The 24,581-nt window shown below is 40.4% G+C and overlaps 1 protein-coding gene across 3 annotated transcripts in view; it reads left to right on the top strand.

Annotated features, from left to right (window-relative positions):
- Positions 1-24,581, top strand: part of OSBPL1A (oxysterol binding protein like 1A) — a 78,083-nt gene that overhangs the window by 16,545 nt on the left and 36,957 nt on the right. The window contains exons 8-16 of one of the 3 annotated variants that reach the window (XM_063167571.1): positions 1,447-1,591; positions 2,326-2,393; positions 2,474-2,518; positions 3,904-3,977; positions 4,057-4,120; positions 5,050-5,151; positions 6,597-6,719; positions 8,482-8,563; positions 11,169-11,275. In XM_063167571.1, coding sequence (XP_063023641.1) covers positions 1,447-1,591; positions 2,326-2,393; positions 2,474-2,518; positions 3,904-3,977; positions 4,057-4,120; positions 5,050-5,151; positions 6,597-6,719; positions 8,482-8,563; positions 11,169-11,275 — 810 coding nt within the window. Of the gene's footprint in view, positions 1-1,446; positions 1,592-2,325; positions 2,394-2,473; positions 2,519-3,903; positions 3,978-4,056; positions 4,121-5,049; positions 5,152-6,596; positions 6,720-8,481; positions 8,564-11,168; positions 11,276-13,674; positions 13,783-23,290; positions 23,309-24,581 lie in introns of those variants that run through there. The other 2 variants (XM_063167576.1, XM_063167583.1) reach the window with 2 other exon arrangements.

Below are 24,581 nucleotides of genomic sequence, written 5' to 3'. Positions count from 1 at the left end.
CCAGGCTCCTTAGTCTACTTGAGGCAAAGCCAGTGTGTTCTTCCTGTGAGTTCTCAAAAATGTACTGTACATTTCCTGAAGTGACTGGAGAGATTTTTATCTGAATGAGTTGATGCATGAAGCTTCCTTCCAAATATTCCCTTGTAGCATGGCATAAGGTGCTAAAAGCACAGGCATGTGGCTTAAAAGGTATGGAGGCAAGAAGTCAGAAGAGGAAGTAAATGTAAAACAACTGGTTGGAAAGAGCTAAAGCTTAGGAATCCTCAGGAATGCAAGTATTTGACTACAGTGTTAATGAGGGTACACTTCCACAAACTCCCTCTTTTTGACTTTTGTTCTCTTACCAGTTGATCTGTAAACAACAACTTGTATAAGGGATAAGTAGTTTATCCCTTATAGGACTACTTCTGAGGTACATATAAAGTAGTTGCTGTTGAATTATGGCCATGGGAATTCTGTTATTATTTTGTAATTTTGTCTATGATGGCATATGCCTAATATGAGTACTTAAACTGAGTTTCTCAAAAGTTGTTGTCATGCACTGGTGACTCTGGTCTCCTAAGGCTGCTTATCAGTAACTTAGCCTTTCTAGTGAGGCACTCCCATCTGGCTTGTGAGCTTAAGAGGCTGGTAGTGCATGAAATGGTTTGGGTTGGAAGGAACCTCTACAGATCATTCAGTCCAACCCCCATGTAAGCATCCAGTAGCCGCATGTTTGAGTAGAAGTGTAGTGGTGTTTTAAGGTAGTTAGCAGTGTCATGCTTCATCGCCCTTCTCTTTGAAGGGGTCAGTTTCTCAAAGCATTTATATTGTGTGCAAGTAAAACTCAATTTGGGTTGTTTTTTTTTTCCTAGTTACATAGCTACTTTTATCTTAATAGACTTAAGAATGCAGCAACACTGTTTGTATAACAGATTGTCTATCCTAGAAGCTGTAAATGGCCTAGGATATCTGGCATTGGGACTGGCAGGTCTGCCACCCTTCAGTACAAAGTTCTTACTCTCTGAAACAGGGGGGCTGCACAATTTTTTTCTGGATTAGCACTGACCTGTGCTAACTTCTGCACTGTGCCTGGGAGTCTTCTATGAAGAACAGCAGACTTTTGACAGTAGAGCTGGGCAGGGCCCTTCTAGCATATAAGTGACTGAACTGCAGTACTGTGCAATTTTCCCTGGCACTGCAGTTGAGCAGAAAAATGTGTCCATATTGTGCAGCAGAGGTGGAAGGGGTATAGCAAGGAAAACATTGAAGTTCTTTGCTCTAGCTGAGTGTCTTGTTTGATTGTTGCACTCCTTGCCCTTGTCATAACTCTTGCTAAATGCCCTCTTTTTTGCCAGATCTACACTGAAGCATCCTAGTTAGGAACAGCTAATTTTCAAAAGAGAGAATATGGCATCTGGAGAGGGGGGAAAACTGATAAGTAGCCAGAACTTTGTTTTTTTCCAGTTAAACAAGCGCAAGCCACCTGATATCAACTGTACAGATCAGATGGGGAACACGCCCTTGCACTGTGCAGCATACCGTGCTCATAAGCACTGTGCATTGAAACTTCTAAAAAATGGAGCAGATCCTAAAATAAGAAATAAAAATGGTGAGTACCAAATGAAAAGTATGTTAAATGTTAAGTGGAAACACGAATTCAACATCTTCTGCAAGCTGTGTTACTTATTACACAGCGTTCAGGCAAAATCTTACAGTGCTTTACAAGCTTTGTGTCACTAATAAAGGAAGGCCAACAGTGGCTAAATTGCAAGAGGCAGGAGAACTGTAGCAAAATACTTATTGTATGTGCTTTTATTGTCCAAGCTTGCACATTTCTGGAAAATTTACTGACTGTGTTAACAGTAAAATGTGCCTGGCTTTTGTTTTCTTGATGCTAAACACTGAACACAGGTAACAAAAAAAAGCAAGACTGAAAATGTGTCCAAGACAAAGTCACTCCTTAGAAGAAGGTCTCTAATGAAACCACAAAGAGGAAAACTTGATGCAGATGTTATGCAAACTGTGTTCTTGTCCTCTGTTTAAAGATGCCTCTGTCTTGGTATTTGTGAGTGTCCTAAACTGGTTTTTATAGCTGGAAGCTAAAACCAAATTTAAATTTGTAAGGGCAAAGGGCTCTCTGTGGTTAGTAGAACTCTGACAAGCAGTGCAGTGCCTTGAAATTCAATACCTTTTTTAGTCTTCTGCCCTTGAGGAGTTGATGTTCCCAATTACAAGTGCAGATGCTTGAAGGCCAAACTGATGGGTAATGAGTGTCAAATTATTTTAAAGTACATCTAAGTTTATTTGCATCAAATCCTCATGCCTTGTCTTGTTACTAAACAGATCAGACACCCCTTGATCTAGCCCAAGGTGCAGAAATGAAACTGATACTGGCAGGTAAAACTGGAAAGGTAGGAACTTTTGTATCAATTTAAAATGCCAAGGCTGTCTAGTTGAAGCTATTACTATATGAGCTTTAATTTCTATGCAGGTTATCAACAAACCCCTGAGGCGATATGAAGGTCTCCTGTGGAAGGTATGGCTTATTTCCCTTTCTAAAATAGCTTGTAAGATTTCAAAGTATGTCCTTTTTTCTATATTTTAGTGATAACTGATGAATGAAAGAATTTTTGAGTAGTACTTAATAGTAATTTTGTTTAATATGTATAGATGGGCTGGCTGAGTGGAGCAGCTACCAGATTTGTGGTACCCTGATCTTAACCTCAGTAACTAAAATCTTTATTTCTTCATAATTTTTGTGGCAAAGCTACACTGTGATAAGGCATTGTTCTTTTTGTGTGGGCAAAAAGCTTTTTCTTTCCTCAATAGATGACTTTGATAATCTCTGACTGATACATTGTCTTTAAGAAACTGTGACTAATGTTTTGCCATCATCTTCTGAAAATTTTAAAACTTAGTGGGAAGATGGCATTCAAAGAGTTTAAAGCTCAATTTGCTGTGTTGCTCAAGTGAATCTAAGGTCTACATGAATGTTTAATTGTGTTGCTTAATGAAATCTTTAAAGATTTCTTCAGTGTAAATTTTCCTATATCACAATTGTAATATAAGGACCTGTTCTTAAAAAAGAACTGCGTGCTAAAGCTTGAGAAAGATAAAATGTTGTAGCTGGAGATGTCAATGTGTTTTGTTTCTCATTTGATTTTATAAAATAGTGTGGTGACCACCAATTCCTGTAATATTAAAAAGTACAACATTTTAATATTTCAGTTCTTACTGAATAGCAGGCTCAACTTTTATCTTTAGGTGGTTCCAAAAACAGGAGTAGTGCTGCACTTGTAAAATACTCTCTAGTTGCTGTGATCATCAGGATATGCAGAACCAAAAAGGTTTTTGTAATGTTTACTAATTTTAAGTGTTAAGAAAGCTTCTCTGCCTGACCATGCAGGAGTCACTCTGTCCATCACACTTCTTCCACCAGAGATTTTTAATTGCTGGGACTGAAGCCCCTTTGCAGTTGGTGGCTTCAGGGAGTTGACAAGTGCCCAGCTTAGCTCCCTAAACTCACTACACTCAGTCTGACAAGGTTTCCTTACCAGCTTGACCCTTGGTTTCCTATAGCTGAGTGTCAGATGTCTGGATCTTTAATCATTGTGCAGTAACAAGGTAACAGCTTGGGCTGGTGCCTCTCAGGAGATACCCAAACGAAGGAACCCCTGGGGTTTTCAGCCCTTGCAATCTAAGTGTGTGAAAGTCAGGAGTCTTCATGCTGTCCTCAGCTCCTGACACCACAAAGTCCCTGTGGCTTCGGCTAAGCACAGGGTCATTGCCACTTCATGGTCTCTTGCCTCAGGCTCCTAGCACCCAGAGCTCAGTTCTGCAGCTCACACTGCAGCTGCACACTGAGCTGTCTATACTGAAAGTATTCTGTTGAGCTTACCTAGCCTTTTTTTCCTCTTTCAGAGCTCACGATTTTTTGGTTGGAAACTCTACTGGATAGTTCTAGAACATGGAGTGCTTTCCTGGTATCGGAGACAGTAAGTCCTGTGATTAAATTTCTGAACAGCAGTTTAAATAATTCCTGTCTTCTTCACTAAATCTCTTCTTCTTTCAAAGAGCTGATGCTGTGAATAATGATCATCGTCAGGGGTGCAAGCATCTAACACAAGCTGTCTGCACGGTAGGAATGTGTTGTAACTACTGAGTTGTTTTTTTTATGTTCCATTGTATTTCATTCCTGGTTAATGAAAACTTCCACTGGATTGGTAACCTGATCTTTGTTATAAAATAGGGAGAAAGCTTGTGCTGTTGAAAGAAATGCTTGTTCCTGGTCCAGCAAAGCGTTCTTTTATGTAAAGTGGCCATAAAGCTCCTTCACTGCTTTCTAAAGCATTGAAGATTTAGACACACAAGGTATCCTGAAAGCAGAATGGGTCAGTTTGAGGCATGTGATCTGGAATAGCCAAAGCTCCAGTTCCTCCTTAGCTGTCCCTGGCTGCTTGTGACCGATTGCATAACTTAAGCTGATCTCAGTGGAAAGACTAAAAAATGTTAAAGGTGACATTTGGAAAACTTCACTGATTTCTGTTGTGCTGGTGGGAATCTGTTTTGGAAGGGGTGAACAGAGAAAACAAATGCCAGGTGTCATTTATAATGCCCAGCAAGATGAAGTGTTTAAGAAAGATGCATTTAAGATAATTTCCATATTTCTATAACTGCTCTATCATAGTCTGGCACCACAAGTTCTATTAAACTGCACTTATAAATACACTCATATTGTATGGAAAAGTGACTTGCTTTTCAGTATCTACAAATTCCTTAATACTGGTGATCTTGAACCATTGCTGAGGTTTTGTCTGAATCAAGTGGTGCAAATAAATGCAAATATAATATTTAACCTTAAGAACCTCTGTATTGCTATTAATGACATAATGATACACTTTGGAAAACCGTTCTGACCAAGGTTTTTATAAGTTACAATTACTTGGATCAAAGCTGAGGCAAAAACTACTGAGTTAAGCATAATTTTATACTTTGCATACACTTATTTTATTTTTTTTTCTGACTGATTCATTATACTAATTTTGTTTTTTCTCCACTTTGCTCTAGGTAAAATCAACAGACAGTTGCTTCTTTTCTGTCAGATGTTTTGATGACACTGTTCATCGTTTCAAGATTCCTAAAAATAACGTTCCTTCTCAAACAAGAGAGGTAATAATGACTCTTTATGAAAGGCATTAAAATACAGTAACTTCCATAATGAATAATTTGCATACTACTTGGATGCATTAGCAGCAGCGTATTTCATGTTTTGATCATCAGAACTTGGTAGCATTGCTGCAGATATTAAATCTTTTAGCATGGTTACAAATTAAACAGCAAAAAAAATTGGCCCATTGTAATTACTTCTTCTTTAAAAATAAGTGCTACCTTGTTTTCCAGCTCTGTGCCTGCATTATGCCCTGTTATCTAACTTCCTGTTCTTCATTCACTTCTCCATGTGGTAAATTTCTATTGGAACCTCCTTCTGTTGCACTTTCATAGTTCATTATCCCAAACGAAAAATGCTTAATGGTACAGTCTACTCTTAACCATACTCCCAGATGATCTAATAAACTATATTTTCTCAAAAGGTGCCTCTGAAACAGTTTTAGGTCTATTTGTAGTACATTCACTCTTGTGCTTCTGCAGGTGTACTAACTAGAGATGGAGTTTGGGTGGAGGCAGCTGGAGTTCTGTGTCCATTTTTGGGCTTCTCACAACAAAAGAGATACAAACATACTAAAGAGAACCTAACAAAGGGCCATGGAGGTGATCGAAGGGATCAGAGCATCACTTTTACTAGGAAAAGCTGAGAGAGCTAGGACTGCTCAGTGTGGAGAAGGGGAGACTCAGGGAAGCTTGCCTATGTTTGTAAATGCCTGAGGAGAGGTGCTAAGAGGGACAGAGCCAGGCTCTTTTCAGTGGTGCCTGGTGACAGGACCAAAGGCCATGGGCACAAACTGAAGCCCAGGGATTTCTCTCTGAACATAAAGTGTGAGGGTGGCCATGCCCTGGCACAGGGGGCCCTCAGGAGTTGTGATATATCCATCCTTGAAGATTTTCAAAAGCCAGTTGGATGTCCTGGCCAACCAGCTCTAGGTGGGCCTTCTTGAGCAGAGGGGTTGCACTAGATGGCCTTCAGAGGTCCCTGCCAGCCTCAGCCACTCTGTGATCCAATGAACAGGAGAAGAATCTACCTCTTAATTATGATAGTGCTTGAGGTTTTGTGCACAAAGTTTGTCTCACATGAGAAAGCAGACTTTGTCACAGGGACCTTGCTCTCTGAGCAGAAACCCAAAGATACAAAATATGTTCCCTATGATCTTTTAATTAATAAGATTTTTTAATGTGACCTTGAATAGACTGAGGCATGGGTTACATTTTTGCTTAAGGGTTAATGATAAGTTAAGTCTGTGGTACTCTGCCCACAGAGTATTTCATCTACAATACATGTTGCATTTTCTAGCAAACCATATTTTGGCTATTGAGATGTCTCATTTTACTAATGACTATCTTATTTATATAAAGAGAAAATTTTGTTGTTCTGCTTACATGATACTTTGTTTTGGGGATGACCTTTGAAATGTTTATTAACTCTGTTTTTTCCTTTCCAGAGTTGGCTAGAAGCAATAGAGGACCACTCTGCATATAGCACTCACTACTGCACACAGGAACAGCTGAGCAGTGATGATGAAGATGATGCAATATCTGTTACAGACCTACAGGACACTCTAAAAGTATGTACTGAATACTTACCTGGCTCATGCATCTGGGCAGTTGCAGATTAGCCTTGTTTTGTGTTAAAATACTTCAATATACCTTTGACTAAAAGTGATGATTCCACCCATGGATGCATAAATGCTACTTGTGTTTGCACTGCTTGCTGTCATGTATTCCTGCTCAGGCTATGTGGTTAAGATGACATGTTTATCATAGCTACAGGGCTGTGATTTCACTTTTGCCAGCACTACTGTAAGATAGAAAGCTGCTTGAGTGTTTCAGCCAGGAGAGGGAGCCTTGTGTACTCTACTTGATATCCTCCAGTCCCGGTGTCACCAAAGCTAACCCAAATCGAGTTCTGCCTCTACAGAACAGGCAATGAAGTGTTTTAGAAACGATCTTTTATCACCCCAGATCACATCAGATGCATTGAATAGTGACTGCTCATATCTGCAATGGGATTAAGTAGTCTTTGGTAATTCTAGCATTCAGCCTGTGATTCTTGCTTTTTGCTATACATGTACTGCTAAAACATTCTATTTTAATGGAAAGTTGATGCTGCAGTGCAAAAATCTTCATGTGGCTAAACTCCAAGCAGCTTGTACCATTCCTTTTGGTACAAGAACATGAAGTAGCTCATGGCACAGCAGAGGTGGGAGGATCACTGGCACTGGCAGTCCCCAGCAGGCTACAGAAGATGGTATTATTTAATAGATAACAGTGCACTTGAAGCCCAGAAGACCAACTGCATCTTGGGCCACATCAAAAGCAGAGCTGCCAGTAGGGCAAGGGAGGCAATTCTGCCCCCCTCTTCTGCCTTCATGAGATCCCCCACCTGGAGTGCTACATCCAGCTCTGGGACCTCAGCACAAGAAAGATGTGAACATGTTAGAGCAGGTCCAGAGGAGGGACACAAAGGTGACCACCAGGAATGAATAGACACCTCTCCTTTGAAGACAGACTGAGAGAGCTGGAGAAGCAAAGGCTTCAGAGAGACCTCACTGTAGCCTTAAGGGTGGCTTATGAAAAACAGGGGAAGTGACTTTTTACACAGGCCAACTGTGTAGTAGTGATTACACACTAGATGTAGTTGTGATAGGATAAGTGGGAAGAGGAGAGATTTCGTTTAGATATTAGGGAGAAATTCTGTACTGTGAGGATGGTGAGGTGCTAGAACAGCTTCCCCAGAGAATCTGTGGATGCCCCTTCCCTGGAAGTGGTCAAGGTGGGATGGGGCTCTGAGCAGCCTGGGCTAGTGGAAGGTGTGGATGGCCAGGGGCTGGAACTAGATGATCTTTAAGGTCCTTTCCAACCCAAGCCATTCTATGGTTTTATAATAACTGTCTCCAGGTTTGAATGCGGGCTTGAAATATGGTCTTGGGGCTGGTTTCTGCATGCCACTATACTTGCCATTTATCAGTTAACCTATGCATGTGCTTATTTTGTCCTTAAGTTTCTCAAAGAGCAAGTATTTGCTCTTCCCAGATTTTTAAACTGCTCAGTAAAGAATGAGGTGAATAGCAAAAGTGGCACGTAGAACAATTTTGACTGGGGTTAATTTGCTACATTAAATTAAATAAAATCTAGTCAGTGATAAGATGTTCATAAATACTCTGTTTGCTTTTGTGTCTTTGAAGGGAGTTTAAGTAATTTGCTTCAGTTTTAATATATCAGTCTCTTGGCTGTCCAAATTTTAAAATTTCACTATAATAAAGAAAGTAAACATACACTTTCCTTAGAACAAGGTACTTCTGAAGTAGCTATCCTTATTTTTTTCAGAAAGCACAAGCATGCCAACAAAGACTCAGTAAAGAGGTTTCAGACTTCCTTGCAATGGTTAAATCTTTGGATGCTACAAAAGGTAAAGCTGATTAATTTAAAATGTAGTTTGTTACCAAGCAACTAATTTTCTCTTTTTAGCAGGATGCTTTTATTTCCCCAAAATCAAATTTTCAGGAGCTTGAAAATGGAGGACAATTTTCCCCATGAAAAAAGATTCAAATAAAGTAGCATTACAGTAATTGCTAACAATTAAGATTTCAGATTTGGAGAAACAACTAAGAAGTATGCTGATTGAAAGAAATTTTATTAGCAGCTGTAAATGCAGAGAAACTGCCTCTAGCTATAGTCCTTATTGAATAGTATCATAAAAATATAACATGGGTCTGCTTTCAAGGTTTTTTTAAAACCAAATCTGTGGTTGGTAGCTTGTTGTAGTGCATAAGTGTTTCTTCACAGGTACAAAGAGCAGTGAAATCACAAAACTATACAGAGAACTGAGGCATGATATGATGGGATATATTCCACAAATTTTACTATGACTTTTATGCCAGATTTGAACTTTTCAGGTTTCATTTCAAGTTATAATTCTTAACATGTACTTAAATTTTTGCAGCATAACTGCTAAAATATATCACGGGCATCAAGATGCTAGAGATTTGTACTTGTTTTATTAAATACCTTAAACATGTAGAGAAGTTGTTCATGTATTAAACACACAAAGGAGTTCTGTAAGAATTGTTGGTCCTTTGGACCTGAGTCCTAGTTATATATTGTGGCTAAAATTTTGTAGCTCAGATTAGAGAACAAGTTGTTTGTCTATACAGATCCCTGGTCTGTAGTAAAATACCAGTTTTGAGAATTAAAAAGTTATTCCATCCCTGTGCCTTTACAAAAGAAGGCTAAAAATACAGCTTTTTCTCCACATGCCAATGGGGTAAGTTACTCTGTGATGTTACACTGTCTTTTTCATAAACTAAATTTTTACCATATTTTTATTTCACAAGGCAAAGGGACATTTCATAATGTATATGACTTATTATGTAGCTTTTGTAATCACTGTTACAGTAAAACAGATTTTTTCACGAAAACCCCCAGTTTGAAAATTATAAGGTCGATAAATTTCCTTTGGTAGCTATAGAGGCAGTTTCCCTGACTGTAGAACAAGTGAGGTTCTTTTTTAAAGAAGAAAAACATTTTTTTAAAGGAAATACACAACTTAAACAACCAATACCCATAGTAAAGCAAAAGCAGATTCCATTCCTAGAAACTACTAGTCGTGGCCAATAGCAGTAATAAGTTCCTATTTTCCTTCCAAGGGATGTTTGTAACTTGCTAGGTCAGTGAACTGTTTCTGGAATCATGTGCAACTTCTGTAGGTTGCAGCAGAGAGAACTGCTCTAGTTCTCCCATTGTTGTGGTATTTTTAAAGTATTTGAATCCTCTGGCTCCAGAAGAATGCAAATTTCTGAGTTAGAAACCCTTCTGTGTGGCGTTTTCCCTAAAATCGTTTGAGTAATATAAAAATGGCTATGTTGGCACCTGGTATTTAAAATTCTCTCCTTGTTTCAACATGCTATTCTGAGTCCAGGGACTTGGCATGCCATTCTGAATCTTTGAGACTTATGCATCTTGTATATTTCAAATAAAGATGTCCCCTGCACTTAGTGTGCTGCCCTCCTTCTAGAGGCACTAGCTGTTCTTAGCAGCTGCTGGAAGAGTCAGTTTGAGTCAGTGATGAGCTCTGGTTCAGAGACCACAATTAGTGTGTGGAAATGTACTGTATCTTGTCCTGCATAAGCAGTATAAGTTGAAAAATGAGCTCAGGTACTGTCACTGATGGACCTCTTAATGTTTAATGGTGTGACATCAGTTCGAAGCACCTGGGTTACTAAATGGTGTCAACTGATCCTGGAGTCTGCAGGCACTAAATGTTGCAATTATTTTAATTGCAACAACTATGCTTCCTGAGAAAATTACTTACTTGATTTCCAAGGAATTGCTGCGCATCAGAAAACTTCACAGATTGACTCCAATCATTTCTACCAGCTGATTTGAGTTATGATTTCCTGCTGGTTCTAGACATGCAGTTCCTTCTTTAAATGGTCATAGAAGTGAGGATGTGACATGACAAGCTGTGCTACTTACACATGAGTCCATGAAAATAAGGTCTTCCCCTTCCCCCACACTTGTTCAGTGTGCTTGTAGTTACAATTCAATGTATTTTTCTCAAACCTAAATTTTCAGCTGCACTGAGCACTGTGGTAAGCTCTTTCTCTTCTGTGTAATACATGGCAGAAGGCAAAAAATAATCTAAATTTTACACTTCTATTTATAGTAAACCAGCGCAGAATCCTTTTTATTTAAATTCTGTCAGCTGAAGCTTTAAAGTCTAGTAAGTGGTTAAAAGGAGATTGTTGCTAGTTCCTTTCCCAGTGTCCTGCTGCCATGGCTTACTGCCTCTGCTTTCTAAACCACGCTGAAAGAGAAACTCAATCTATTCATGTGCCTCTTATACCAGTACTAAGGAAAGGATGCAAAAAAACCCCTCCCACAGATCTTGCAATGCACCAGCCTTCCTGTAACATGTGAATGTTATGTCTGTATTGCTTAGAGGAATAAATAATTTAAAGAATCCTGACATTTACAATGTCCTTCTAACATTACTAATATTTTTGTGCTTTCAGGAATATCTTCTCCCCTCCTGCAGAAAGTTGATGTGGTCTCTGAAGTATCCCAGGAAACATGTGAGGCTCTGGCTGAGTGCCTTAACCTGTTCACAAAGCAAGAAGGGGTATGTATTGTGTTGCTTGGGTCTATAAAGGGTTTAAAAACCTAGCATATTTGTCTAGTTCCCTGTTTACCTGTTACAAAAATAAATACACAAACCCATACCACTCCATGTTGTTGATAAGCTGTCCTTTTGCATACTGAATGGGACAAAAATTTATTCTTATAGAGAAAGACTAGGTACATGCCTTTGCAAAAGGATGTCTTAGTATTTGGGTGTTCAGAAAAGAGACATTTTGGTTACAAGCTATTGCTTGCAATGTTCAGACTGAATGTTTGAATTCAATAAAGCTGTTGCTTTGCTGATTTGAAGGTCAAAATACTGAGAAAATTAGGTTTTGGATTTTTTTTTTCGTTTTTACTAGCTAACTGAAGTGTTGAACAATATTGCTTCTGAATTTGTTTTTCAGACCATGTGCTTAATGGGTGTGCAAATGCTATTTGTTGAACTTCTGGCTTTCCCAGTAACAAATGTCTTCTATAGTGTTAAACATCATGCAAACACTTCAATTTGGGAATATATGTCAAATTCACTAGTTCCTAGAGCAGGAGAGCTGATGTTTTTCTTCCTTCTTGACGATACCCTTGTACCATGGAATAAGCTTGTCTTCCTGTTCTGTGGTAACTATAATCCCTGGGTTAGGCTCTTACTCTACTGTCCTCTGTAAGCTGTGTTTCAGAATGAGGTTTGTGTTGATGCTGCTTGTCTTCCAGTTATTTAACAGTGAGCTACAAACACTGGCTCCATTGTCTAGGTTTGGTTTTTTTTCATTCCTTTCCAAGTCCTTTGTTTCCAGTCACGAGTCTTTTAGACTTACTTAAGTTCTAGCAGAGTGAAACAACCATTGCTTTTTTTTTCACATGGAGTTTTTTCCTTAAGAAAGTCTGATATTAAAGTTGCCAGCTTCATTTGCGGATGAGGGGGAAATTGTTACAACAGTGGGTGTATAGTGTTAGTTAGTATTCCTTAATTGTGTTGGCATCTTGCTTCAAGCCAGACTAAAATAGCTTTCCAGAGTGGTGTATGGCAAAGCATATGGTGAAATTGTAATGTCACCTTACTTGAACTTGAATAGTCTCTGTAGGTGTAATAGAGGCCTTATTTTAATCTGGAAGCACATGGATTTGGGCACAGAGGGATAGGCTGAGGTGTGAACTTGTTTTTCCACCATAGCTAGTGAAATCAGTCGGTCATGACAGGGAGAAGATGTGATCCTGGAGAATTTTTTTTTCTTGGTAGTTTTAAACTTCAAACTACTAAGTTCAGAAATATAGTGCAGGCTTTTTAAAATACCATAATCTCTTCCTAAGACTTGCAGCTTTCCAAGAAGCTACATTCATTGATCATTACTGTTCTTAAACCCACAGCATTTGGCTTTGTTGTCCTTTATAAGTCAGGGCCCTGGTTTTTTGCTGCTCAGGGTTGATTTCAGGACTGTAGTTTTGTTGGCATTTTAAAAGCAATATATATACAGCCTTGCAATCGTATTGTCCATGTCCCATGAAATCCAGTTATCTCTAGAATTAATGTTTTCTCAAGCCTGGTGCCTTTCTATATTTCATCTTTAAGGAGAATTCTTTTTCCCTCTAATTTAAATTGTCAGCATACCAGAAGCTACTGCTTGACTTATGAGGGGAGGCTCCTCACTTCAGTAAGGATAACCACAGTGAACGCACTTTTTGCTCTCTAGAGGAAACTTTATTTAGTGTTACTTATCACTGTGCTTTGCCAATTGTAGCATAATCGCGCAGTCTGCAGATGAAACTGCTAACGCAGCACTAAACCAGCCAGCTTCAGCCGTCCTCCACTTGCGCTAGAAATGGTGCATGAATCTCCGATCGCTCCGTCTGCCCGCCGCTGCTCCTTGCCCGCGGTGCCGCCGTGCGGGGCTCGGCGGGCGGGGGGCGCGGCGCGGCGCGGGCTCCGGGCGGCCGCGGGAAGGCGTGACCTCCCCGCTCCGCACGGCGGGAGCGGCTGTGACGCCGCAGAGCCGGGAGCGGGGGGCGGGGGGAGCTTCCAAAAATAACCCACTGCGGCGGGACTCCGTGCTGCGGGGCGGCCCCGCACGGCTCGGGAGCCCGCACAGCCCGCGGGCCGCCCCGGGAGCCGCGGCGGTGAGCGCCGGGCAGCGCCCGAGCCCGGCGGCGGGGCGGGGGCGCGGCAGGGGCGGGCGCGCTCGCTCCATCAGGCCATTTTTAGCCGGGCTGGGAGCCGGCGTGGCCGCCCCGCCGTTCGGGGCTGGTTTCCTGCTCCTCCTGCGCCGCCGCCCCGCGCCCGGCGGAGCCCGGCGGGAGCGGCGTTGAGCGGAGCCGCGCCCCGGCTGCGCGGGGCGGCCGCCACTTCCCCGCCCCGCCCCGCCCTGCGCCGCGCCGGGGCGGCCGCGGAGCCCGCGGCGTGTGGTGCAAGGTGAAGGGGCCGCCCGCGGCGTGTGCCCGCCCGGCAGGTGCTGCTGCTGCTGCTACGGCCGGGGCGGCTTCCCTCGGAACGGCGCTGCCCAGAATCGTCCCGCGGTATGTAGCGTTCGTGATGGGCTGGGGGCTGCTCTCTGTGGCTCTGCTTCCTTCTTGACATTGGGATGAACCCGTCAGTGTCAAACAGATGCGAGCACAGATACTTTTTGCCAAATAGTTAAAGCATGCGAGGGGAAAAGGGAATGTAACTTGGTTGCTTTAATCTGAGTACATACTGGGGCGTTGGTGTCAGAGGCAGCCTGCTCAACTTGAAACGTTTTCTGCAGTGACTTTGGCACAAGGTTAGTAAGTAGTGTTTCAAAGCAGGATTTGCCTTGGACTATTTCTAGCAAATATCAGAACCTACATTCCTAAAGCAGTTTGATTCTAGTAGTTTTTGCAACCTGAGTTATTTTATGTAGTTGTAGGAGAAGTTGAACTTAAGGTTCTTTTCATGGTATTCTCTCTGCTAGATTTTCTGAATGAGTTTAAAATTCATCTCTAGTACTTGAACTACCTGTACTGAAGCAGTGTGAAATTGATAGAAAAAAATTATTTATTTAAAGAAATTGGCTTTTCCTTTTTTGCCTTGCTTCTTCACTAACCAGTGCTTAGGTAAAGTGTGTAGATGAGTATCTTGACTCTTAAGTTTCGCTTTTGCCATCAAGGGTTATATGTAACAGTAAATTAAGAGCTCGTACAGCATGACTGTAGAACGTGTAGCAGTTGTAAGCTGGTTTCATTTGTAGTCTGTTTGTGGCTTTGATCTTCAGCCTTTGCAGTTGTTGTTGTTCTTTCCAGTTTGTTTTTGTCTTAAAAAGGGGACTTGTTTACAAGCTGGTGAAAAGCCTTAGCTGATGAGATAAGGAATACAGGAAAGGTTTCCTCACTTTTTCATTAAATGAGTTGTATATTTCAGCTATAAAGAATTTGTCATAACAAATTAAGCTCGTCACTTTCACAAAAACTTTTTAATGTCAATATACTGTGGGTCATAGTCCTTGAACTTAGTTATCTTTACCATGGCGTAATGTGCTATCTCTTGTATGTACATCCTGTAAATAAAAAATGTGCACACAGTTCAACTGGCAAATACCAGTCTCTGGAAGCTCAGTGCACTGCCTTAGTTTATTTCAGATTTCTTGGAATCATAATTGAATGTTAGATGTGTCTGTGTGTGTTCTTGTGAGTGAATGCTTGCATGCTCTTTGGCATATAAATAGTTGTCTTTAATATATTTCTGATTTGTCTTCTGGGAGACAGGTATGAGCATGGCTGTTATCACTTAAACCTCCTTCCTACCTTACTGTATTGTGAATGAAGAAGGTGCCTGTAGGCTATGTCCAGATAACTCCTTAATGAGGAATTTTATTATCTGTTTCTTTGTGGGGGTGCAGATGAGGAGAGCAGTGATGAGAATCTGCAGTCAAGGGAGAAATGCTGATAAAGGCACCCTGTGCAAATCTGCTAGAGAAGTCCTGGCATCCATCAGCAGTCCTTTTCTTCCATCTGGCAATATCATCAGCTACATTAACCTCTATAAGGTCTTGGGAGCCTCTGGTGTGTGTGGAAGGGAGAGATAAAGAGGGGTGAGGGACTGAAATAAAATCAAAGAAGCTAAGAAAAAGGTTAGTGATAAGATTTCTGAGTTAGGTCTAGTAAGGGGATCGTGTATTGGTTGGCTTCTGAACTAGACCTAGAACTATAGAATCCATACTCCCTCAGCTGATAAAACCAGTGCCTTTGTTTTTCTGATCTTTTCTCTTTTGTGTTTTGAAACAAGTAGCTAGCCCTATTTTTTAATTTTTATTCCTTTCAATCACTGGAGCACAGAGGAACTAATGTTGTCCATTCTGTTCAGCTCTTGCTGAAGGTAGCGGAGATCGAGGGAAAACCCCAGTGTGTCAAGGCCTGTAGGCAATGCCCTGAACAACTGGAATGCTGTTCAGGTTGTGTGCTTCTGGGAAGGAGAACAGTTTTCAGAAAGTTGATGGTTGGACTGAACACAGCAAGAGCTGTTTGTTTTTGAGAGAATCAAGGTGTACCTACATCAAGAAAACCTTTCTTGGCTCTTGGTCAGTAACTGACTTGATCCTGTTTCTTCCCTTCTCCTCCAAATGAGTGGAAGTGTGCTAGGAACACCTAGTGCAGCTTGAATCTTGTTTGAAGGTTACAAGTTCAATGGAAGCTTCTCTATGCTCAGATGGGCTCCCTAGTAAAGAATGGTATTTTTCCCTTATGCAAGGAGCAGAGGATGTAAAATATTGGGGAATGCTGTATAGGCAGTGTGTATAAGAGAACAGAGCTACTGACAGGAAAGTCATTTGGTTTTTCCCCCTGCTAGAATGTTGACAGTTGTACTCATGCCTTGATGATTTGTGCTATACTAATTTTTGGGTTCTCTATATGCACATCTTTCATCTGGGCTAAAGCTCTATAGTGAAGATATTAAAGTTGGAGTAACCTGATAGTGAGGTGTTTGTGGATGGCATAGTGTTCTTCCTCTGAAAGCATTATTACCAGTGTACTGCAGCCTTGCAGGTGTAAAGCCAACTATAGATCTGTGAAGACAATGTCCTTACTAGTAGAGGCAGGAGTTTAGCAAGTCCAAAGTATCTCAGAGGTGAGGGAGTTAAAGAGCATAACTTCTTTTTTCTGAGATTTCCCTAGAGCAGCCAAGATTCAATAGGTCACCAGAGTGGGAAGTGAAGCTAAGCAGCAGCCTTAGACAGAAGCTTTTTAAAATAAGAAATATTGAGTCTCCATTCAGGGGAAAGATAAGTAAATATTACTGCTGTTCTTTTATGAAAGGATATTATGTGTGTTGACAGAGTGCTTTTTTTGAAGCATTTGATAGGTTTTGAAGCAGTTGGTAAGATCCTTGGGCAAGTGCTGGAAAGGCTTCTGGGTGAAAGATGGTTCTGGCTCACAAAAGGATGCTCCAATGTTACTATAGGGTAAAAGGCAAGTGCTTCTGGGCTTTCTAATACTGCAGGGTCCCAACTTTGGAGATTTTTTTGGTGGGTTTGGGTTTTTTATTGTTTTCTTATTTGTTTGTTTTCTTCAAGATTGCTGATACAACATATCACCACCTGCAAGGAAGGAGGTTACTTTGAAGTGTACAAAGTGACATACTGACTTGTAGTGACACAGAGACTCTTACTGACCTGTAGCTCAAAGAGCCTGCATGGAAGCTGGTCAGACAGCTTGTCTGAAGGCATTCCCTGCTGCTCACTTTGTAGCCCAGCTGGAAGCCCACTGCTAAGCTGCTCTTGCACTTTTCACAGTGGGTTAATGCTTGGCCCATAGATGTGTTTTTTGTTGGCGGTTGTTGTTAAGCAGCCTTGTGTAAACTAACTTGGAATCCATTCATGGGCCTCTGGGGAAACACAGTGTAAAAACATACTGGTTTGAAATGAGACTCCTCCTTAATGTGCTTCTGCAGCTCCTGCTCTGAGGTTTACTTCTAAGGTCTTGTGTACCACTTGTTTGAGTACTTAATTTTTAATGCTGAGAAAACAGTCTTAGCTGAGGCTGCAGGGGGAAAAAACTGAGCAGCAATCAAGTGTAATGGAATAGTTCTTGATAGAGTAAGCTTCTCAAATATGAATTAGGAATTCTGTTTTCTATGAATGTATTTGTGAAATTATGCCCTTGTCTCCCAGCTAATGGAGACAAACAGAAAAAGAAATGTATAAGATGGATATTTTCTCTAAGTGTTTTCACTACTTAATGCTATGAGAATATTGTTTGTTTTTTTCTCCTGCTTAGAGAACAAACTGGAGTGAGAAGGGTACACACTTCTATTCTTCTGATGTCATTGTGATGTATCATGGCATGTAAAACTGATCAGCTTGTTTTCCATGTTCTGGTTTAATTTGTACCTGATGTGTTTTGGAAGAATGGTTGAAGAGCAGAGTTCTAAAACTTTTTTGCTCCAAGCCAACCAGTGTATTATCAGTTCAGGACTGGTAACAGTTCAGGAAAAAAATTAGGCCCTGAAAAAACCCAGGAGGCTGAATCTCTATGCATATCACCATATCTGTTAACTTTGTTTGCTGAGATTTTGCTTGGCAAGTGTGTTAGTTAATTGACTGCAGTCACAATCTGGCTAAGTGGTCTGGTTTTGTGTCTCAGCTGCATAAAACATCAGAACACCAAACTGGATAACTGTGGTCAAACGCATATACTAATTCTCTGAAGATGTATCTTTCTTCTTGACCTCTCTTTCTTGAAACTTGATTTATGAAAAATTAATATATAAGGAAATAAGGCCTCTTGTTCTATGTAAGTCTGATAAAAGCTATTTTATGAGAATAATAATTAAAAATAATAATTTCTACACATATGAAAAACAAATTTCATGTAGTCTATCCAGTATTGGGTATTGACACATGCTTTTTGGGGAGACAGAACATTTAACTCTTTATTATGCATGTATTTTGTGTGAAGCTGTTTTAAAAGCAGCATTTCTGGGCAGCGTAAGTAACTTAAGGCTTTGTGCCACTTAACAGTTGTTCCATCATCTTAAGTTTGTCATGTAGTGAGATTTTAGTATATTTTAGTTTTATTGGTTTCCTTAAACATCAGCAATGCCAGATCTCTTGCCTTATGGGCTAATAAGCTGTCCATGTGTAGCCTTTCCTTGAGTAAAGGAGATTGACTGAATCTAAACTTACTTTTCTGATGTTTTTTCTCATTTTTTCAGTTGGCTTATTTTAGTCACTTTGGTTCCATGAAATACAGGGGTCTTCCAGCTATGAAGTAAAAATAAAAAAAAGGGATGATTTCCATTTAGACAGTACTAGTGTTTATGGGGAGGGTGTATTGTCCCTTGTATTTTTTGTTTATAACCTAAACTTCACCAGGTCACAGTCATGGTATTTTAACCAGAACTGCTTTTTGGACTTTTTTTTATTCTGACTTATTAGAGCTGATACCATTTTTATAATCAGGGTAAGCAATGGTGGAGTTTGACCTCTTGTCTGGTTTTTTGGTGTCCAAATGTGTACTTGTTGGCCTCCCTCTCCTCACTCCCCTAGAAAGGCAGTGACTTTAAAAGCTTTATTTGTTTTAAAATTAGTATTCAGAAGTGTGTTATCTCTGCTTGCTCTGCTGTCCACTGATGAAATGCCTTAGTGTAATGCTAGCTGCTGAGTCACTGGCAATATCACTAGAATTGGTAAATGGACTGTGTTTAGAAAGCATTTACACCCTGAAAATAAATCACTGGTGTTGAAGTTTTCCTTGAAGGTACATGCCATGCCTGTTCATAAAGGAATGCTAGCAAACTCCTTCTCTACATTGCTTGTATTGTTCGTAATGTCACTGTCCTTGAAATGCAGCAATAATACACTTTAATAATAAATGCTTTCAGTGTTATGTATAAATGGGAAATACAGGCCTATGCTCTCCAGGTTGATTGATTAGCACACACAAAACAATTTATGCTCCATTTATAGTGAACCGAATGTTACTGCAAATAAATGGTAAGGTAGAGCTCCTCTAACAAACAGAGTGTATCCATTTGTTGTGAACATCCTGATGAGGCCTGTATAAAGATGATGCCTGGCTTTCTAAGCACAGCCCTCATCTGAACATCTTGTCTTTGGGAGTGACACCTGTGATGTGCTTACCTTGCTTGCATAGCTTCATGTTGAGCCATTTGTAAGGTAAATGGACTCAGTGTTTTTTAATAGGAATGTTTTCTCTCCTCTTGTGCTTGTCAGGGCTACATTATCAATGTTAAAATGTGAACATCAATGCAATAACTCTTGGATCCATAGGTCCAAGTGCTAGTAGACTTTGAGAATGGCTTTAGAGCGTGCCTATTTGAAAGGGTCTGCAGTGTACCTTGGTAATGTAGGGGTACTTTAGTAGACCGCAAACTTTTTCATCTGCTTCAAGGAGTTTTATGTTGCCAAAGCTACACAGCTTCCACAACAAAATCTTGTTCAAGTATGTTTGACCTTTAAATAGGAATACAGCTTCTTGTTAGTCTTGAAATATAATAGTGGTGCTATTGCACATCCCTCTTTTTTGAGTCAAAAACTATGGTGAGAGAAAGGGTAGAGAGAACAAAACTACTCTAATCTTGTCTGGAAATATTCAGTGTAAATGGTCAGAGTATCAGCCTCCAGGTCTTGTGCAGAGCTGCAGCAGCAGAAAAGCATCTGCAGGAACTTGGTGGTTTTCCCCTGATAGACATAAACTAATGAGATACCCATAAACAAGGCTTTGATCACTGTGGTGAGGACAAATCTTGAGTTGTCAAGATAGTAGTATACCTCCTCTAGGTAATGTGGTAATCCATGTTTGTCAGTAGTTTATACCTTTCTGTAAATCCCAATATTATTAATTGTGGATGTGTCCTGTGCTATGCATCCAAATTGGATTGTGTGTTTTTCCAGTGAAACACCTTGCTGCAAGGTCAGACAAATCAAATTGAGGTTAAAATGAGCTGGCTGTTTCAGACAGCTGGAAACCTTAGACAGCAGGCATCTGTGCCTATGGATAGCAGAAATCTAGTTTTGTCTGACCTGAATCTCCTCCACCTCTGAAGCGACATTTTGGACTAAGGCCTAAACCCTAATTTCACAGAAGAGCAAAATGGAAATGGTTGAGGTTGGAAGGGACCTCTGGAGGTCCTCTGGTCCACCCCCCCCCCCCGCTCAATCAAGGCAACCTGGAGCTGGTTGCTCAGGACCATGTCCAGATGGCTTTTGAGTATCTCCAAGAATAAAGGCTCTGTGACCTCCATGGGCAGCCTGTGTCAGTGCTCTGTCACCATCACAGTGAAAAGAAGACATTTTGACAATCATAGAGGATTTCCTGCCTTTCAACTTGTGCTCATTTTTTTCTCTCCTGCCACTGGGCACTACTGAGAGGAGCCAGGCTTCAGTTGTTTTCTCATCCTCCCTTCAGGTATGTATATAGATGAGATTTGCCCTGAGCCCCTTCTTCTCTAGTTTGAACAATCCTTCGACATACAAATACTTAAGGGGCAGTCCAGTACAGTAGTGATAGAAAATTTCAAGGAACCATGTGTCCAAGATGAGCTGATAATATGTGGTCAGTGCTTTTCTAGTATTGTCTTTGTTTACACATGCAATTTAATGAATCTAAAAAATGATATGCCATTCTAGACTGTCAGATTCTGTTTCAGTTTGTAGTGGGGAGAATTTAGAAGTTTAATCTGGGGTCACTTCTTCCTCTGAACTATAGATGCTGCTGGATTCCATATAGGAGAGTAGTAAATAGAATGCTTAACAGTAAATAACTTTGCTGCAATGTTCTTAAAAAATTTTTTAAACAACTCAAACACAACAACAGTATAAAGTCTCTATCACATAAGGGCAAAAGTGTTTGAGATCATTCATAAGTAGAAAGGATCTGTTCCACTAATGAGAACATTTGGATTATCTAGTTCTGCACTGAATTTCTGTACTCCAGAGCATATTTATCTGTCTGCTCTAACTGCTGGACAAATGTCTGCATGACTGACTCTAATTTCAGGAAATGGCCTATTACCCTACCCAGGGCCTGGCTGAAGTCTGCTGGCTGTTGCCTGCTTAGAAGTAAGGACAAAAACAGTGTCTCAGAGAAATATCATCCCTAAGAAGGAGCAATCTTCTTAATGCTCCAAGTCGTCTAAAATCTGAAGTAGAAGTGGGGATTTTTGCATCTGTATTGGTCTTTGAAGTCTGATTCTTTAATGTTGGAAATGTGGGAAGAACGTGTTCTGGACTATAGCAGAAACAGCAAAGAATGCTTTCCAAAGTGGATTTTATTTGGAGACAAGAACTCCGGCATTGCATTGTAAAACTCACTGTTGATTTCTGGCCTATGTAACATTTTTTCACTTCAATTTGGTTGGTATCCAAAATGAAATAAAAACTGGCAAGTGAGACATCTTGAGTTTTTCAGAAATGCAGAACAACTGTACAGGCATGCATGTTTGTTTTGGAATTTCTTCTTAAAAAACCCGTCAGTTAGACTTAATGAATGATGAATAATTAACAAGATTCCCAATGCAGAGCTTGTACAACAGACAGCCAGCTTCAGAAGTGTTAATTTTTTTAAATAGGAAGCTCTTTTCACTGAGTCAACAATTGAGTCCAGCAGTACTACTAAGCCAGTAAGAGCCAACAATAACATGGCAAAAACATGACATTTGCTTCAAAAGAGAAAACATTACATGCACTTGCCATAATCCATTTGGGAAGAAGTGTGGGGGAGAGATTACAAAGGGGTTGATCAAAGTAATCAGTGGTGTATACAGAAGAATGCTTAAGGGAAGTAGTTAAATCAAAACTGCCTTAAGATCTATTTTCAAAACAGTCCTTAAGAATAAAAAGAAAATGTTTCCTGTATGCATTCTTAAGATCCCTTACATCTTAAAATCTGGTCTCTCTGTAGGACTAGCAAACTTCAAAGATGTCCAGTCCCTCAAAAGGAGAAGACAAAAAATTGTCTCTACCAGATCTGAAAGCATGCAGCAGTGTGGTGTTCTGGTTCTGCTGGCATCAGTATGATAGAGCAGCTTCAATGAGGCCTTTTGTTTGAGGAAAGTTACTTGTGGCATATGCCTCTGAGAACATAAACTCACTTAAACTCACTGGGGCAGCGAAATATCCTTGGGGTGTTGTTTTTCTCTGGTTATCTCGTAGGTCTGCAACTCAAAGCGCGCTTCCCAAATGCGTGCATCGCTGCAGATGTCATTGACTCCCAGCTTGTTTTGGCATTGGTATTGGCAAGAGTGAATAGCAGCAATATTTAATTTCAGCATTACTCAGAATAGAAACAATACTTCACCGAAAATGACAAAAACAGAAGGCTTTTTCTTTGAAGTCCTGGTATTTGACTAATCAGTATTATAGTACTGGAACTCAAGTAGGGACAGAATGGGCTCTGGAGACTGGCAACTTCTGCAGCTTTCAAACCTAAGTGGACCTTACGACATTTATCAGATTACAGTTAAATTGTTAAAGTAAAATGGGAAAAACAAATACATTTGAGAGGAAGACTTGGAATTGCCATTGAGTCTCACTTTAGAAACAAGCCAGAAAGAGCTTTTTTAGATCTTGACTGTGCAGAAACACTTTGAAGAAAGCAGTTTCTCTGACAGAAAACTCAAATCCAAGATTTTTAGCCAAAACCAGCCTTCTAATCTGCAATCAGCAATTAGTCTCTGCAGTTTGCTCATGTGCATTTAGACAGGTTCCTGGCTGGGAACTGCGACATTCTCCACTGGTTAAAATTGCAGTGCTTCAACAGCCTCTGAATAAACACACTTTGACATAGCCAAATGTGGAAACAGGAGAGGGGAAGGAAGGCAGCAAGGTCCGTGTTGAGGAGGAAGTGTTAGTGTCTTAGGAGGGAAAGGTGGGAGGCAAACAGTCCTTGTCCCTAGCATGTGGCCAGTTCAGAAACTGTTGTTCCCAGCAGTTTTGAATGATGAATTTTTATATTAGACATGTACGCCGGGATAAGGCTGCTGCGTGCTCTCAGCATCTTTGGCTTTTCTCTTGAATATCAGATCTCTTACAGCCTAAATGTCTGCCTGAGTTGACATGATCCTGCCAAAGTAAGAGTTCCTTCTGTGTGAATAGCATGACTTTTGCTTCTACTGCTGCTTCTGCTGTATTTTTCTAAGTTTTATGATCATGCCTGATCCTTTCCTTCATTAGCAGAATTTAATTTATATTATTAAATCAAATATAGGGAGATACTACAACTCTGTGCTCAGAAGAATGAAATGTATCAGTTCCAAATCAGCCCTGCTAAACTCGTCCTCTTGAACTTTGATGTGAATGTTCGTGGTTGACTAACAATGAACTCTTGTGTTCATCTGGGGAATGACTGAGGCAGTCGTATGACTTGTTCTACAAAGTCTTTGCTTTCCTCCTTAGACTTCGGGTTGGGATGTAAGAGAACAGATTACCAGGACTTTAAATTGGTATGTATGGGGTTTGGCTGTGTGTATGTGGGTCTTTCAGCCTTTGTACAAAAAGAAACTGTATTGGTGATGTTTTCTGTATATGGGTCTGAAAGCAAGCCAGCTGTTGCCTCCAAGTGTTTTCTCTTTTGAATATGATGATCTCAGTGAGATGTGGTACTCTGATGCTGTAGAGTCAGCTGGCTGGACTTTAGAGATGAAGACTGATGCTGTCTTGTGATACAGTAAATAACCATTTGCCTATCACCAGTGAGCTCAGCTTACCTCCTCAGTTAAGTGATCACATCTTGTTTTGCTTTTCAGTAGTTGGAGTAGCAGTAGTTTAATTCACTTTCACTTTCTAACTATGCTGGGTTTAGATGTGATAGATCTCTGAAGCTGGGTAACTGACAGGCTTATGGCACAGAGAGGGGGAAAACCTGAGCAAGAAGTAATGGCTGAAGTAAATCATGACCTATTTTGGATCAGTCCTCTGTTCCCTGGGTAAAGTCAAGGCTGTGATGAAGTTTACAGGAGCTGGTTTACTCCAGCAAATGAAGAGTTAGGATGCAAGACTTTAACATATGTTTACATAGCAGACATTTGTCACAAGTCCCTTGTGCTTGATGGTGCTGGGGAGTAGTGAGTCAGCAAGAGGTTCTTTGTAGAAGGGCTTGTGTATAAACAGATCAGAACTCTGAAAGGTTTGTGTAAAATATTTACATGCTTTAGGAATCTGGGGATGTCTTCATGAAATTGATTGCATCTGTTTGGGAACATTCTGTTGTTGCTTTAATGTGTGCTGTCACACTTGCAGTTTTTTGATGTGCCATAGGAGTATTCGTAAGTCACTCATTCCTTTATCTAGTGCCTCAAACACCTGAGGCATACTTGCAAAGCAGCATTCTGAAACTAGAACTGT

Source organism: Melospiza melodia, chromosome 1 (assembly GCF_035770615.1).
Source record: "Melospiza melodia melodia isolate bMelMel2 chromosome 1, bMelMel2.pri, whole genome shotgun sequence".
Lineage (NCBI taxonomy): Eukaryota > Metazoa > Chordata > Aves > Passeriformes > Passerellidae > Melospiza > Melospiza melodia.
The sequence above is the reverse complement of the archived record's forward strand: the minus strand, read 5'-3'. Positions and strand labels throughout refer to the sequence as shown.